Source organism: Thalassophryne amazonica, chromosome 21, assembly GCF_902500255.1.
Source record: "Thalassophryne amazonica chromosome 21, fThaAma1.1, whole genome shotgun sequence".
Classification (NCBI taxonomy): Eukaryota; Metazoa; Chordata; class Actinopteri; order Batrachoidiformes; family Batrachoididae; genus Thalassophryne; species Thalassophryne amazonica.
Genome location: NC_047123.1, coordinates 5,207,195 through 5,225,224, shown reverse-complemented (window position 1 = coordinate 5,225,224; position 18,030 = coordinate 5,207,195). Strand labels below are relative to the sequence as shown.

At 41.6% G+C, this 18,030-nt stretch overlaps 1 protein-coding gene across 1 annotated transcript in view; it reads left to right on the top strand.

Annotated features, from left to right (window-relative positions):
- gtf3c2 (general transcription factor IIIC, polypeptide 2, beta) overlaps window positions 1–18,030 on the top strand; it is a 44,621-nt gene that overhangs the window by 9,288 nt on the left and 17,303 nt on the right. The window contains exons 5-11 of the mRNA XM_034162416.1: window positions 955–1,085; window positions 4,872–4,960; window positions 6,783–6,860; window positions 9,685–9,786; window positions 10,207–10,434; window positions 10,684–10,795; window positions 12,645–12,762. Coding sequence (XP_034018307.1) covers window positions 955–1,085; window positions 4,872–4,960; window positions 6,783–6,860; window positions 9,685–9,786; window positions 10,207–10,434; window positions 10,684–10,795; window positions 12,645–12,762 — 858 coding nt within the window. The remainder of the gene's footprint in view (window positions 1–954; window positions 1,086–4,871; window positions 4,961–6,782; window positions 6,861–9,684; window positions 9,787–10,206; window positions 10,435–10,683; window positions 10,796–12,644; window positions 12,763–18,030) is intronic.

Sequence of the window (18,030 nt, the reverse complement as noted above, 5' to 3'; positions counted from 1 at the left end):
TGGAAGTCTATGACTCCCACGGATGGGAGGCCAATCCAATGTAGGTTACTTCCCCAGCCAAGGCTGGTAGCCATTTACAACTGGATGGACTACGACAATGCAATTGAAATGTCTTGTCTAAAGGAAATGCACAGGTAGTGTGACCTGGAATCTTGCCCAGGTCTACTTATTGGTCGCCCATATCTTTATTCCATAGATAATGGAATAAGCACAACTGGGGACCCCAGAGCAGAGAACAACAAAGATGAGACATAAAACAGACTTTATAGTTGGTCGATGGGCAGGCACAGGTCGATCAGCACAGTGTATTCAACGATGTCCATGATGGGTGAACCAAGAAGACAGTCTATATGTAATGGCAGAGTTTTGACACACAGACACTTGTTATAACCATGCAATGGTCAAAAAAAAAAAAAAAAACGGCAGGCAGGCTAGAAAAACACAAGGAAATGGCAAAGGTCGGTAATGACAAACACAAGGAAAACAGCGCTGGAAGACTTGAACGAGGCAAGACGTTAAGGAAACACTGTGGTTAAATAACATGAAACATAATGAGGAAATAAGTGTGCATGTGAACAGGAAGCAAGTGTGGAGGTGATACGGAAGAAAGGCACAGATAAAAAACAGATTGTCAAGATAAAAAAAAAAACAGACTGCCAAAATAAAAGCACTAATGGAAGTGACAGACTGACACCACTGAGTTACCTGCTGGTTAGGAAAGATAATATTGATGGAAAACCTTAAAAAATGGACATTAGCTTTCCAAAGAGAGATTGACCTGAAGTATAAATCTGGATCTACACAAAAACAACAAAAGAAATTGTCTCACTGTGGCAAAGTCGATTTTATTTAGGTTATATTGTGACTTATTTTAATTTTGAGAAGAAAGGGCATTATGTTTACAGAATCTTGAATTGGCACTCATTTAAATGATTCTGCTTTATATTCCCACAGAACGTAGATATCGGAAGAAGAAACGCTTCGACTCACCAGGAGATGTAGACTTTGTGCCGTGTGCAGATGAGGACGACTTCGACAGTATTAATGACGAAGAGGACGAGGATCAAGAATGTGACCGGGCCAATGTTAGTAGTTTTCAAAGACTTTGTGAATCAATTTGTCACTCATTTATCCCTTTGTGTCCCCACACAAGTGGAAACAAATCAAATCAAAATCAAAATAAGCCGGTGTTTTTAGTGACCTACATGAAGTGAGGATTTATCATGGTTCCACACTGCAGTGGCTGAACCACAGACCTGGCATTGGTCAGATCTTGGTGGGTGGATATATCTACTTTTGGTCTGAATACTTTATACAGTTGTATGTAAGAGTTTGAGCACCCTTGATGATTTCCATGATTTTCCTTTATAAATCATTAGTTGTTTGGATAAATTTCAGTTAAATATATCATATAGCAGACAAACAGAGTGATATTTGAGAAGTGAAATGAGGTTTATAGGATTTACAGAAAGTGTGCAATAATTCTTTAAACTAAATTAGGCAGCTGCGTAAATTTGGGCACCCCAACTGAAAAAATACATCAATACGAGGTCTGTTAGAAAGGATCCGACCTTTTTATTTTTTTCAAAAACCATATGGATTTGAATCACGTGTGATTGCATCAGCCAAGCTTGAACCTTCGTGCGCATGCGTGAGTTTTTTTCACGCCTGTCGGTTGCGTCATTCGCCTGTGAGCAGGCTTTGTGTGAGCAGTGGTCCACCCCTCTCGTCGGATTTTTATTGCGAATAAATGTCTGAACGATTTGGAGCTTTGCTGCATCAGATTTTTCCAGAAACTGTGAGAGACCTCCAGGTGGACACCATTCGGAAAATTAATATGGCTTTCAGGGACGATTTTATGGGGATTACACAGATTAAGGAGTGCTCCAGCCGGTTTAAAGACCGCCCACAGCGTCTGAGAGTGCGGCGCACTCCGAGCGCCGATCGACAGGCTGACACCCCGCTGAAACAACCAGATCATTTCCAAAGTGAAGGCTTTGTTGATCCGGGACGTCGTCTGACTTCCACAAAAATAGCAGAAGACGTGGACATCAAGACTTTTTCGGCACATTCCACTGTTACAGGAGTTTTTTCATGGAAAGGGAAGTGGAGGGACGCGCCACGAAGCCGCTCATGGCGCGGGACAAAAGCACCTCCGTGTTGGTCTCACAGGACAGCTTTCAGATGGCTTTCGGTGGCTTTTCAGTCCTGTGACTATCTGAGAAATTGTGCATGAGCTGGACATGCCAGAACATGTCCTGTGAGGCTTCATCACGGCGTTGCTTTGCGCCATGCGGCTCCACCGCGACGCCCGGAATTCCTCCGCACGTCTGTCTCAATGTGCCGAAAAAGTGCAGATGTCCACGTCTTCCGCAATTCCTGTGGAAGTCAGACGAAGTCCCGGATCAACACAGCGTCCTGTGTGGAAATGAACGGCACATTCCACTGTTACAGGAGTTTTTGTCATGGAAAGAGGAGCGGAGGAATTCCACGCGTCGCGGTGGAGCCGCATGGCGCAAAGCAACGCCGTGATGAAGCCTCACAGGACATGTTCTGGCATGTCCAGCTCATGCACAATTTCTCAGATAGTCACAGGACTGAAAAGCCACCGAAAGCCATCTGAAAGCTGTCCTGTGAGACCAACACGGAGGTGCTTTTGTCCCGCGTCATGAGCGGCTTCGTGGCGCGTCCCTCCACTTCCCTTTCCATGAAAAAAACTCCTGTAACAGTGGAATGTGCCGAAAAAGTCTTGATGTCCACGTCTTCTGCTATTTTTGTGGAAGTCAGACGACGTCCCGGATCAACAAAGCCTTCACTTTGGAAATGATCTGGTTGTTTCAGCGGGGTGTCAGCCTGTCGATCGGCGCTCGGAGTGCGCCGCGCTCTCAGACGCTGTGGGCGGTCTTTAAACCGGCTGGAGCACTCCTTAATCTGTGTAATCCCCATGAAATCGGCCCTGAAAGCCATCTGAACTTTACGAATGGTGTCCACCTGGAGGTCTCTCACAGTTTCTGGAAAAAAAATTGATGCAGCAAAGCTCCAAATCGTTCAGACATTTATTCGCAACAAAAATCCGACGAGAGGGGTGGACCACTGCTCACACAAAGTCTGCTCACAGGCGAATGACGCAACCGACAGGCGTGAAAAAACTCACGCATGCGCACGAAGGTTCAAGCTTGGCTGATGCAATCACACGTGATTCAAATCCATATGGTTTTTGCAAAAAATAAAAAGGTCAGATACTTTTCTAACAGACCTCGTATTTAGTAGATCCTCCTTTTGCAGAAATAACAGCCTCTAAATGCTTCCTATAGCTTCCAGTGAGAGTCTGGATTCTGGTTGAAGGTAATTTGGACCATTCTTCTTTACAAAACATCTCAGGTTTGTTAGTTTCTCAGCATGGACAGCCTGCTTAAAATCACACCACAGATTTTCAGTAATATTCAGGTCTGGGGACTGAGATGGTCATTCCAGAACATTGTACTTGTTCCTCTGCATGAATGCCTTAGTAGATTTTGAGCAGTGTTTAGGATCGTTGTCTTGTTGAATGATCCAGCCCCGGCGCAACTTCAACTTTGTCACTGATTCATGAACATTGTTCTCAAGAATCTGCTGATATTGACTGGAATCCATGTGACCCTCAACTTTAACAAGATTCCCAGTACCTGCACTGGCCACACAGCCCCACAGCATGATGGAACCACCTCCAAATTTTACTGTAGGTAGCAAGTGTTTTTCTTGGAATCCTGTGTTCTTTTTCAGCCATGTATACTGCCCTTTATGTCCAAATAAGTCCATTTTAGTTTCATCAGTCCACAGCACCTTATTCCAAAATGAAACTGGCTTGTCCAAATGTGCTTTAGCATACCTCAAGCGACTCTGTTTGTGGCGTGTATGCAGAAAAGGCTTCCTCTGCATTACAGCATCATACAGCATCTCCTTGTGCAAAGTGCGCTGTATAGTTGAATGATGCACAGAGACACTATCTGCAACAGGATCATGTTGTAGGTCTTTGGAGCAGGTCTGTGGGTTGACTGTGACTGTTCTCACCATCCTTTGCTTCAGCTTATCTGAGATCTTTCTTGGCCTGCCACTTTGGGCCTTAACTAGTACTAGTAGTGCTTGTGGTCTTCCATTTCCTCAACATGTTCCTCACAGTGGAAACTGACAGCTGAAATCTCTGAGATAGCTTTTTGTATCCTTCCCCTAAACCATGATGTTGAACAGGCTTTGTTTTCAGGTCATTTGAGAGTTGTTTAGAGGCTCCCATGTTGCCACTCATTAGAAGAGATGCAACGATGGGAAACATTTGCAAATTGCCACCTTAAATACCCTTTCTCATAATTGGATTCACCTGTGTAAGGAGGTCAAGGGTCAGTGAGTTCAATCAGTAACATGAAAAGGGTGCCAAAATTTATGCACCTGCCTACTTTTGTTTAAATAATTATTGCACACTTTCTGTAAATACGAGAAACTTCATTTCACTTCTCAAATATCACTATGTTTGTCTGCTATATGATCTCTGTATTGTGGTCTGTCTGGATCAGTCCCAGACCTGACATTTGCCATGGTAGGATAACGGGTAAACATTTTCCTTATGAGAGCACCTGAAATAAATTTACAGCAAGTGTTGATTTAAAATGTTAATGTTCGATGAGGAAGAGAAAACAAGAAACCTCGCCTAAAAGACAGTCGCAGTCTTTCATTTAGAATTTGTAACTGTTATTGTGGAATCAGTCCTGGAGACGTAGTTCAGTCTTTGAAAGGCAGGAATCTCAGTATGAAGCTGTGGTATTTGTGTACCTTATGGCCTCGACCATTATGTCTGTTTTCCACAGTGCTTATTGTCTTTCAAACTGCCTTTTGTCCAGGTTTCATACTCCTCTAGCAAAGAACTCAGTGGAATCACTGCAGACTTCATGAAAGTTGCCAGCAAAGCTGCTACGATAAACAAAATCTTGTAAGTCAATTTATTGGGTCAACTTTTCCATGACACAAGGCCTACTCACTGATGATGAAATTCTTTGGGTGTTTGAGATATTCTGTTGTCCAACAAACAAATCTCTTTCCTTGTCTTTTGTAATAACTGGATTAGCTAGTATGCATTATGAAATATTTAGATTAACATTAAAAAATATATATACTGAGTAATGTTTACTGTCTGTTCCACACGCATCCGTTTAAGTTTTTTTTTTTTTAACAAAATTTTTTAATTATATTCTTTTTAACTAATCGAGGCTCAGTTATTTTCTGGTACAAAATGTGAGCTTTTATGACATTTTGTTATTTGCTAAAGCAGTTGATACCACACTGTCATGGCACATTTTAGCTGGATCTGGCCAAGGGCCCCAGTGCAGAGAACCACAGCAAAGGATGGTTTGACCAGGTTTTATTGATCACAATATGTGCAGAGCATCCGGAAAGTATTCACAGTGCTTCACCTTTTTCCACAATTTATGTTACAGCCTTATTCCAAAATGGAGTAAGTGCTTTGTTTTCCTCAAAATACTACTCACAACACCCCATAATGACAACATAAATTGTTTGCAAATGTATTAAAATAACCTAATGCAGCTTTGGCAGCAATTACAGCCTCAAGTCTTCTTGAATATGATGCCACAAGCTTGATGCACCTATCTTTGGGCAGTTTGGTCCATTTCTCTTTGCAGCACCTCTCAAGCTCCATCAGGTTGGATGTGGAGCGTCAGTGCACAGCCATTTTCAGATCTCGCCAGAGATGTTCAGTCGGATTCAAGTCACTCTCAAGTCATGAATCAGCAAGTCTCAAGTCATAATGACCACCAATTGTTTGCCAGCTGACTTGAGACTTAACTTGGGACTTGCAGATTGATGACTTGAGAATGACTAGACAGCGACTTCGTCCCACCTCTGGCCATCACCATGCTTCACTGTAGGGATGGTGCCTGGTTTCCTCCAATCATGATGCCAAAGCATTCAATCTTTGTCTCATCAGACCAGAGAATTTTGTTTCTCCTGGTCTGAGGGTCCTTCAGGTGTCTTTTGTCAAACTCCAGGTGGACTGCCATGTGCCTTTTACTAAGGAGTGGCTTCCGTCTGGACACTGATTGGTGCTAGACAGGCCTGATTGGTGGATTGCTGCAGAGATGGTTGTCCTTCTGGAAGGTTCTCCTCTCTCCACAGAGGAATGCTGGAGCTCTGACAGAGTGACCATCAGGTTCTTGGTCACCTCCCTGACTAAGGTCCTTCTCCCCCGATCGCTCAGTTAAGATGGGCAGCCAGCTCTAGGAAAAGTCCTGGTGAATCTGAACTTCTTACATTTAAGGATGATGGAGGCCACTGTGCTCATTGGGACCTTCAAAGCAGCAGAAATGTTTCTGTTCCCTTCCCCAGATTTGTGCCTCCAGACAATCCTGTCTCAGAGGTCTACAGACAATTCCTCTGACGTGTGTGTCTTTCCAAATCATGTCCAATCAACTAAATTTACCCCAGGTGGACTCCAACTAAGCTGTAGAAACATCTCAAGGATGATCAGTGGAAACAGGAGGCACCTGAGCTCAATTTTGAGCTTCATGACAAAGACTGTGAATACTTATGTACATGTGACTTCTTAGTGTTTTTTTTTTTATAATTGCAAAAATCTCAAAACTCTGTCTGGGAATAAGCACCAGCGCTAATGAAATAGTGCTGGTGAAATAATAAATAGAATGTCCTGATATGTGCACATTATGAAGAACAACGCAGACTGTTATTTCTGCCCATCGTGATTGTTTGTGACTTTTTTTGTTGTTGTTGTTTTCCAGCCGGGATGAGCACCACAGCAGCTCTGTCTTTCCTGATTGGGTTCCGAATGTTGGTGCCTGGCAACTGTTACCACACAGGTAATGGAACAAATCTTAGCTTGTGTCCTCTGTTTGACACTGTAGCAGCTCAGTGAGGTTGTGTAGAGAGAAGATGTTAATGTTTTTCTGAACTTAATAACTCATCAGTGTGATTAGGAGCACAGCTCCTAAACAAACAGCAGTGGTTCTTCTTGCAACTGCAGATTATAGATTCTGATGTCAAAAGTGCAACTACTTTGAATATGGTTGCAAATTAAAATTTTGATATTATCATTTTTGCTCCTGAAACACTTCAGCCCGTAGCTTACCTAGTGGCGAATGCTGATTAACGTAGCAAATTTTTGGTTTCATCTGGGTTCATAAAAGGTTGCAAAATAGTTTGCAAACAGTTTTTAGAGTCTCAAACTAATTTTTTGAACATGTTCAAAATTTCTTTGCGAATTATTTTTTGTGCAAACATTTGTAAAACAAGTGTTTTACAGTAAAGTGTTTGTAAATGATTATAATACATCTTGTTAAAGTTTTTTTGGAACTTTTTTTTTACTCCCTCCTCCTGCTCCTTTTTGTCGTTGCCTACAGTAGCCATAATATTATTATTCCACAGTGCTGATGACCGTGTGTGCATGCAGAGTGTATGTGTGTTATGAACCCACTTATGTTAGGCACGTCTAACTTTTGTTCTTTATCCCAGACTTCAGACTTGGTTTTTGGTGGTTTAAGGCACAAACACTTTCTGGCACTGAATGATATCAAAGCACCAGCTTTGCACTCAACCACACCCCATTTTTTTACAGCGACACACCCACATGACAGTGTAGTGATAGTGAAGTGGTATCGTGATTTAGAGGGTGTGAACCCTGAGCTCAGAAATGACAACTGTGTCAGGTGGAAGCCATTAGTGACTCTTGCGCTGTGTTATGTGCCACTTTCCACCGGGTGTAGGATTGGTTCCTTATTATTTGATAATATGGAAAATGTTTAGTTGGTGGAAATCGGGTTTGAACAGTTTTAACAAAGGTGTATGTCAACTTAATCTATATTTGCTCTACCCTGAAGGTTTAGTTTGATCTTACTTTTTCTTGTTATTACAACCCCTGGCAAAAATTATGGAATCACCGGCCTCGGAGGATGTTCATTCAGTTGTTTAATTTTGTAGAAAAAAAGCAGATCACAGACATGACACAAAACTAAAGTCATTTCAAATGGCAACTTTCTGGCTTTAAGAAACACTATAAGAGATCAAGAAAAAAGATTGTGGCAGTCAGTAACGGTTACTTTTTTAGACCAAGCAGAGGAAAAAAATATGGAATCACTCAATTCTGAGGGAAAAAATGATGGAATCACCCTGTAAATTTTCATCCCCAAAACTAACACCTGCATCAAATCAGATCTGCTCATTGACATTGACCCTATGTGTCTTTTTGCAAGGAATGTTTTTGCAGTTTTTGCTCTATGGCAAGATGCATTATCATCTTGAAAAATGATTTCATCATCCCCAAACATCCTTTCAATTGTCCAAAATATCAACATAAACTTGTGCATTTATTGATGATGTAATGACAGCCATCTCCCCAGTGCCTTTACCTGACATGCAGCCCCATATCATCAATGACTGTGGAAATTTACATGTTCTCTTCAGGCAGTCATCTTTATAAATCTTACTGGAAAGGCACCAAACAAAAGTTCCAGCATCATCACCTTGCCCAATGCAGATTCGAGATTCATCACTGAATATGACTTTCATCCAGTCATCCACAGTCCACAATTGCTTTTCCTTAGCCCATTGTAACCTTGTTTATTCTGTTTAGGTGTTAATGATGCCTTTCGTTTAGCTTTTCTGTATGTAAATCCCATTTCCTTTAGGCGGTTTCTTACAGTTCGGTCACAGACGTTGACTCCAGTTTCCTCCCATTCGTTCCTCATTTGTTGTACATTTTTCGATTTTCGAGACATATTGCTTTAAGTTTTCTGTTTTGACGCTTTGATGTCTTCCTTGGTCTACCAGTATGTTTGCCTTTAACAACCTTCCCATGTTGTTTGTATTTGGTCCAGAGTTTAGACACAGCTGACTGTGAACAACCAACATCTTTTGCAACATTGCGTGATGATTTACTCTCTTTTAAGAGTTTGATAATCCTCTCCTTTGTTTCAATTGACATCTCTCGTGTTGGAGCCATGATTCATGTCAGTCCACTTGGTGCAACAGCTCTCCAAGGTGTGATCACTCCTTTTTAGATGCAGACTAACAAGCAGATCTGATATGATGCAGGTGTTAGTTTTGGGGATGAACATTTACAGGGTGATTCCATAATTTTTTCCTCAGAATTGAGTGATTCCATATTTTTTTCCTCTGCTTGGTCTAAAAAAGTAACCGTTACTGACTGCCACAATCTTTTTTTCTTGATTTCTTATAGTGTTTCTTAAAGCCAGAAAGTTGCCATTTGAAATGACTTTAGTTTTGTGTCATGTCTGTGATCTGCTTTTTTTCTACAAAATTAAACAACTGAATGAACATCCTCCGAGGCCGGTGATTCCATAATTTTTGCCAGGGGTTGTATTACGTCCACCAAGGACGTAATAAAATCGTCAGCATTTATTTATTAATTTGTCTGCCTGTAACTGTTAGCAGGATTACATCAAAACTACTGCACCAATTTTGATGAAATTTTCACCACAGATAGATATTAGGGCATGGAAGAACCCATTAAATTTTAGAGGTGATCTGGATCCAGATCCGGATTCTAGATCAAGTTTCACTTCATATAGGCTTTGAAGGATTACTGTTAGCAAGATTGCATCAAAACTACTGCACAAATTTAAATGACATAATTTCAGCGTCTAAAATATCTTCTTTGTTCTTCAGTGATTTGGAAGAATACCTTCCACAGGAGCTACAGTCAGTTGCTTTCAGAGTCTCCAGAGAAGGTCTCACAAAGGACAAGGAGCCCCTGACAACGCTCCACAGGTTAAAACATTACATTATCATCGATTATGTCAGTGTGTCTTACCCATCATCCTATGCAACAAGGTGCTTTAATGCTATGTGGACTTAGGAGGCATCTGTCACTTTGAATGTTCTATTCTTTAATTGTAGCTGCCAGAACCAAAAAAAAAAAAACACCATCCAGTGATTTTTCTTAACATTTCAATTCATTCTTCTGAAATTTGGCATAGACATTCCCTGGGTCACTGTCTGGTCATGGCTTGTTGACTTTCTGATTGAATCCCTGCAACCCCCCCCCACCTCTTTGGTTTTAATTTGGGGTTTAGGTTGTCGATGATGATGTTGAATTGTTTATTTCACCATGTTTACTAGGTTCAGAAGTGAAACCTGCGTTTGTTCAGGTTGTTTTTAAAAGTTTTTCTCCATAACGACGTTGACCAGGTTTGAGGCGGTGCCTGCACACCCGGACCGCTGGGACATGTTGCTGTATGCAGGTGGACCGGTCTGGGCCACGGAGTGGTGTCCAACACCTGACGGTGTTCCAGCCGCCCAGTACATCGCTCTGGCCTGCCATCGACAGATGGATGACCTGCACTGTGTCAATGAGCTATATGCTGAACCTGGACTCATTCAGCTCTGGGATGTGGGCACGCTGTTGCCCAACAGAAGGTACAGATGACGTGCACGCTGGGAACTCCACTGATACGGACATTTGAATGATCATGGAGATATTTGGGGTTTATCTATAAATAATGTTTTGTACAAAAAAACTTTGTGTCTTTCACTCAGATCATTTTCTTACATTTTACAGGTTTGAAGATTGGACTGAATCTGAATTATGTTGTTTATTTTCCAGAACATCTTTCTTAATCTTGTACATGTTCAGGCATAAATTGCTGTCTTTTTTTTTTTTTGCAGACCCAGCTCCCAGCCGGTCCTGGCCTATGGCTTGGTGCAGGACAAAGGTTTCATTTGGCAGCTCAAGTGGTGTCCCTCAGGCGCGTGGGAGCTTCCCAGCTCAAGCAGGAAGGTCAGTCATTAGACCGGTTTTCCATCAGTGTGGATCTTTGAAAGCATATGCACACCTACACGGTCCAGCATTTCAGGTCTGAAGCTGACAACAACTGATATTTACACTCAAACTTGTAGGTGTCCCCCGTCAGGAGGGACATAGGAATGCTGTCCCTCCATCCGAAACCCTTTTTACCCTATAACTTTTCATAGATTTCAGACAAGTTTAACAAATTTGCAGCAGGGATGTATCTCTTGAAGGTCTAAGTCAGCTTTGATGATGCGTGACCTTGACTAAATATTGAAGGCCACTGAACCAAAACTATTGTCTGTCTGTGATGAAGACCGAACTCTCAGTGACATTCCAAAGATTTCAGACAGGTTCATCAAATTTGTAGCATTCATTCATTCAAGGTCGAAGGCAACTTCAGTGATGACTGACCTTAACCTAATTTTGAAGGTCATAGGGTCAAAAATGCTCATCTGCAACATTATGCTCCCAATAAATGGTAATTGGACTGCATTTATAATCAGACGCTCAAAGCGCTTTTACAATTATGCCTCACATTCACCCCGATGTCAGGGTGCTGCCATACAAGGCGCTCACTACACACCTGGAGCAATAGGGGAATAAAGGCCTTGCCCAAGGGTCCTTAGCGATTTTTCCAGTCAGGTGGGGATTTGAACCCATGATCTTCTGGACTCAAGCCCAACACCTTAGCCACTAGACCATCACCTCCCCCAATACTTAATAACTTTTCAAAGAAGTAATAGAGGTTTACCAGATTGAGAGCAATGTTATTTCTCTTCAAGGTCTAGGTCAAGTTCGATGATGATTGGCCTTCACTTAGTTTTGAAGGTCACAAACCCAGAAATTCTTTCCGTGTACGATGAACACTGACCTTTATAAATTTCCATGGATTTCATTTGTAGTAATTATGCATCTCTTGAAGATCTAGTTCAGGTTCCTGCTCCAGTACTGTAGCCTTCATGCCCTTTTCACTTAAACTTCCACATTTTTCCAAGAACTTTTCCAAACCAATAAAATCATGACTTACACATAAATTGTTCCTGGTTGCCTTTTTTTCTAAATACACTCTTCCCAATAAATAGTTGGAAACTCGTCTCAACAGTGATTATTATGATGCAGTTTGAGGTTGCCTTGTTACATTCTTATTATGATGATATGGCATCATGAAAATATTGCCCAATCAAAAAATGGATATGGGATGACACACATTTCTGCAACGGGGGACACAAGGCCTTCTAGCCATTATCACATTTTTTAGGCAAAATATGAGATATTATGGTTTTATGCTGTTACCTGTATTTGTGTGTGTTGAAAAATTCTTGTGAACATGTTAATCATTTAATATGAACAATGTACGATCACAGGAAGTAGATGTGCTGTTGGTGTTCTGTGTCGACTTCTTTTTAACCCTCGGAATACAAAGTAAGACTGCAGCCTGAAAACAAAAAGCACAGGAAGGTACATAAGGCTGGATCAGTTCTGTAAAATCAGCAGGTGCACAACCCTTCAGAATGATATAAGTCAACAAAAATCAGCTTTCACGTTCACAGGAAGCCAGTCAAGGGAGGTTATGTGCATAAATGTTCCTGCCTGAGTTAAAACCCAAGAAGCCACGTTCTGACTACCTGGCTGTGACATGTATAACTTTGCCTTCCCAATAGTGTTTCATACTTTTAAAGTTCTGGCTTTGTCATCAGTGGTTAGCTGTGAAAGAAGAAAACTTTTGAGCTTTGTACAGCCTGGATGCGTTTGTCGTACAGTTTGACTCTCACGCTCCACGCTGTGCTAACAAAGTGCTTCTTGTTGATTATGTTCTTGTCACACCTCCGTCCCACAGGCTCCTTTTCTTCCCAGACTGGGTCTTCTCGCCGCTGCGACCTCCACTGGGGTGGTTACCATTTATAGTCTTCCCCACCCTGAAGCTCTCCACATCATCGACAAACCGCCTGACTCAGGTAAGGCTGCACCATTCAGCACGTTCCTGATCTCAATCCTTTAATTCAGAAGGTCTGATCTGCTGTTTTTAAATGTGCAAATCACTGAATCAGTTGATGCAACACAAACAGACTTGGGACATGACACGGATCCACTTGTGATTCTTTGCCGGTCCCTGTGGTTGCTGTCACGCTCAGCGTGCTGTTCTACTCTGTTGTGGCGACAAACCGCTGCAGCAAAGTACTGAGACTCAGAGTCACAAAAACGGAGCACATATTTAACTGCTATTCCAGCTCTGTGTCTGCAAACACTTCAAAAATGCAGCATATTACCAGGTATATGTGTCTCATTTCTAGTCATAATATCTAATCTACACAAGTAACATTCAGTAAGTTATGAGGACTTTATTTTTAGATAATTCATTTTAAAAATTTGAAGTGAGAGTCTTAGAAACATCTTATTTTGATCTGTATCTGAGATGAAACAACCTTTATTTTTTTTATTCACTTAGACTGTTAAGCTGTTGTTATTTGTAAAAGATCCAACACTTCCTAATACTATAAATAAAGTTCATGATTAGCTTTCTCGGCTAATTTCAAGAATATATTTCAAGAGATCTTAACGGCCAGGTGGTGTGGTGGCCAAGTGGTTTGTACACTTATTTCCAGAGCAGAAGGTTCCTGGTTCAAGACCACTCCTGCTCATTCTGTATGTAATGTGTTGTATCAGGAAGAGCATCTGGTGTGAAAGTTGTACCAGATCAGCAGGGCCGATTGAGAAGTTCTGAGCCTGACCCAGAAAAGTACAAGTGTGGTTCTCCATATTTTGCATTCTGAGAAACCGACGTTTCTCGAATGTGTGAAGTTTTGACTCACTGGGTGCAACGTTGAGACATGTTGGTTTCTCAGAATGCAAAAGGTGGAGAACCATGCCCTGCTTTTTTCAGGGTCAGGCTCAAAACCTCTTAGTTGGCCCTTGTAGATCCCTATTCAATCTGCTGCAGTGAACCTAAGTGAAAAGAGAAGAAGTTTCTCTGATTTTACGAACTTGGCCACCCCTGCTGTAGACTGTTGCCCACCCCGGTTGTCATCTTCCACTTTGACTGGAGAGGGCAGTGCTGTCTTTCTGCAGCTTGCAGTAAAGGTTTTTGAAAAATGTCTTTTCCCAGTACTGCAGTGAAACAAAGCCTTGGAGGGGATTACTGGACCACAGTACCATGCTAAACACTAAAAGCTCATGCATGGGGTTCTGCACACCTCATGCCTGCTCGCATTCCCCACCAAGCAGTTTCTGGAGATGTGCAAAGATGGAAAATACAAAAATGATGTTATGCATTTCAAGTACATTAAAACTTCTTGAGATTACTGCAGTGCAGAACACGCCTACAGTGTTACATTTTTTGTGTAGTGTTTACAGTTTGTGTGTGTGTGGGGGGAAGCCTGTGTGTCTGCACCCTTGTAACACATCAGGGCCCCCAAGGTTGGTGCAGGGCTGCAGATGTTCGTGGGTGAGCTGAGGTGGTACTATGGGTGCCACTGCACTAAGATGTATATGATAGAGCCTGACTGATATGGATGATTTTGGGGAGCTGATACTGATATTGGGGAGTTGAAGAAAAAAAAAAGGAAAAATTGTAATGCTCACTTTGCCTCTGTCTCTTGTCACTAATGTAACCTAGGGGTGCTGGGGTCCCAGCAGTGCTTGACAGCATTATAGACTATGCTGTCAGAGTGCCCTCTTTCAGAAAAGCTACATAATGACATCATTTCCAGCAGCCATAGTGTTTTTCTGCATTGTTTATTTGGTAACATAAAATGTTTCATATTGGCAAAAATTATCCGATATGTTCCTGAGAGGCTTCCATCGGCCAACTGATATATATCTGTCAGGTTTTTGTACTTTAAATATTAACGTGACTTGAGATCCTGATCTAACATGCTGTCTGGGGAATTTTAAAAACTGGATTTGGCACTTCAGCCGCATGCGTTTATTCGATTTCATTTGTGACAAGCTACAAGATTTGGAGGCAAACCTTCATGGGATTGTAGAAGGACAACGAGTGGACATTTGGACATAAAGATGATCGCAACATTGTCAAGACTTTGTAAAAAGGAATCATGTCACAACAACGCTGATTTTAATTTAAAGATTTGATGAATGAGATAAGTACAAAAATCAGACGGCGCTTATGTGATTTCAGTATTCGTTATGTCTTCCAGTGTGACGGTGTTCCTCTGAACGGCGGCACACACGCTTGCACAGCACTCTGTCTGCGTCTGTGCACTGACATTATGGATGGTGGAGCCTGTGGTCCACTATTCAGATCACTGCGTCCGCTGCCTGTAGGACTCTGCTGATAGAAGACTGTATGAATCAGATTAATGGCCGTCTTATCTGCAGCATCCATCATGCATATAAACCTGGTTATGGCCGTGTGTGTGTGTCTGTGTGTCTTTTTATCTGTCTTGTTTCTGCCCAGCGGTACAGAATCGTCTGATTAAACACTACCACAGTTTAAAACGGCAGCATTGCAGAGGAGCACTGAGAATAAACAGGTGCATCATTCGATTCCGTGGCATTAAACTCAATTCTCTGTCATTTAAATTTCTGTCACCACGTCTGTACGTTCACGTTCGGAAGCGTCTGTCCATTAAATAACCTCCACCATGTACGAGTCCACCTGCCCACAATATAGTAAGACCCTTCGGCTGCTCCCTTGTTTTTTCACTTGGGGTCACCACAGCAGATCCAAGGTAGAGCTGCACATTGATTTGGCACATGTTTTACACCGGATTCAACACCGCATTACATGGAGAAATGTGGTAGAGGTGGGGTTTGAACCGGGAACCTTCCTCACTGAAACCAAGCGCACTAACAACTTGCCCACCCCCCCTGCCTATATACCCATAATATACTTGGATAAATTAAAATGTTTTGCATAGACGTTACTGTTTATTTTGACAGTACAGTTAGTCTTCTGATGTTTTGTTGCTTTGCCATCGTACTTCGTAATAAGGCTATGTAATTTTTAATTACATTTTTTTGGGGTGGGGTGGTGGTAATTACGGTTAAATTTTTATTTTATTTTTAATTAATTAATTAATGTACCAATATTTTGTGCAATGTTATTGTAGTGTATTTTTATTTATATTTATTCTTTCATTATTGGAGTTTATTTTGTTTAGTGCTTTGATTCCTGGAAAAGTCCAATACAAAAAGTTATAATTGCTATCATTAATAATAAACTTGTGATTTTTCAGCATATACATTGCACCGGAGTATAAACTAGCAAAAACACTGCAACTTGTACACTAGAAAATATGGTAACTCTAGCAGTTCATAGAGGAGCAGGCACAGGCAGCCTCAAACCTGGAACCTTCTGTTTGGGAGGGAAGCGTGCTAATTGCTTGCTCCACCTCGCTAAACAATGTGTTTTAAATGATGTCATGAGCATTCATATGGAGAGTTACAAACCTGAACCATTATATGTTATGTCTTCTTCCAATTTCACCGTTATAAAATGGTATATTGCTGACATCATAGCAATACTTTATGGCATCAGAAATGAAAGGCTGGAGTCCGTTGATCGATTAAACCCACAGAAGCTGATAGACAGATTGGCCTTCTGTCAAACAGATTTGATTTCGTACAGAGAGAGTAATAAGGTAGCATTCCAGATGATGCTGCATGCATTAATTTCATCTTTATCTCTGTGTATATGATGTTGTGACCAATGTGAGACGACCGGTCTAATGCATAAATTAATGGAGAATCATTGATAACAAGAAGCTAAATTCACTGTGTCTGAACTCCGGTCATTGTTTTGGCAACTTGAACTCTCTGTGAGGGCAGATTGAAAACTTTATTTCAAAGGGAATTGTCTCTTTATCCAAGAGAAAAATGTCCAGTGTGGTCCTTTAACGCTCTCTTTTAGTGGGACATGATGAACACTAATTAAGTGCAGATTAGCTATCTCACCAGGCCAGAGGTGGAAATCACTTAGCACCATGTGACGGGGTTAAAGGTGAAATTGGTTTGGGCAGCGTAAAACGGAGTGTGTGCCGATCCTGGTCTAGTTCAGCCACGCAGCAGCCTAGAACGGTTTGAGACAGATAATTACCAACGACTTTTGTCTGTCCAGGCCACAGGATGAACGAGCAAGCAAGTGATCAGAGGAGGTAGTTTCAAATGGCAGAGTTGGGGGGGGGGGGGGGGGGGGGAGTTTGAGCCGGAGACAAAGGAGAGAGCAAGAGACAGCAGAGTGAACGTACATGATTTACAGCACCGTTCTCCATCAGACAAGGATCTATAATTGAAATGACAAAAGATGCATCACCGGGGCATTTGTTAATGTTGGGAGTGATGAATTTGGCATCTTACAGCATCTTGTGTCGCTCTTCTGTCAGTCGTCACGGGTTTACTTGAGATTAGGCAGCAGAGATTTGGAGGGCTGGGGGTCACAGGATGGGGATATTTTTAGTTTCTAGTTCAGGATTAAGGACATAAATGAAAAATATCTTTGGGCTGGACTATAATGTGTTGAGTGTCGAGCTGTGGGAGTTTGTGTAACGAGGCAGATGCTTTTTCATTTAAAGTGATGTGCCGTCCCAGTCACAGAGATATGACGGGAGTTTCTGTCCGAGGTGACACTGCCCTGCACACCAGGACCAGTGTGCACATTGGTGTTTGCGCTGGGACACTTTGGGCTCTGTCTTGATCAGGGTTGCAAAGGGACGGAACATTTCTGTAAGTTTTCCAGAAACCATTTAATCATGTATGTTTTCTGGTGTGATTATTTAAAATAACCACACCACAGAACATAAGTTCTGTGTGAGGGACAAAATAACAGCATGGAGGAAGAACAAAATTAACCATAATGCCGGCGGTTACCGGCAGATGGTAAACTGGATGTTCCATTGTTTTCAGTGAGAGGTTGATGGAAAAATTACGCCCCCTCTGGCTGTAAGCAGTGGCTCTTGCCATCAAAAGTTACAAATTTTCAACTTTTGCTGCAGCAAAAAGGACAAATCACATGTTGTTTTATCTGTAATAAGGAGGAAAAATGAACAGTGAGAGATGGGATTATTTAAGTGCAGAGAGTCATCTGGTTTTAATCAGGTAAACATGAATAGTTTGTGTGATATTACAGAGAGAAATTAATCTATAAGCTCAGACAAAGAACTTTTTAAGATGCCATCAGAGCTTTTTGTTTTAATTATAACCCTGTGCAAAATGTTAAAACTCTGTTATTTTTCAATTAAGTAAATTATTGGCCATATTGTTAGCAT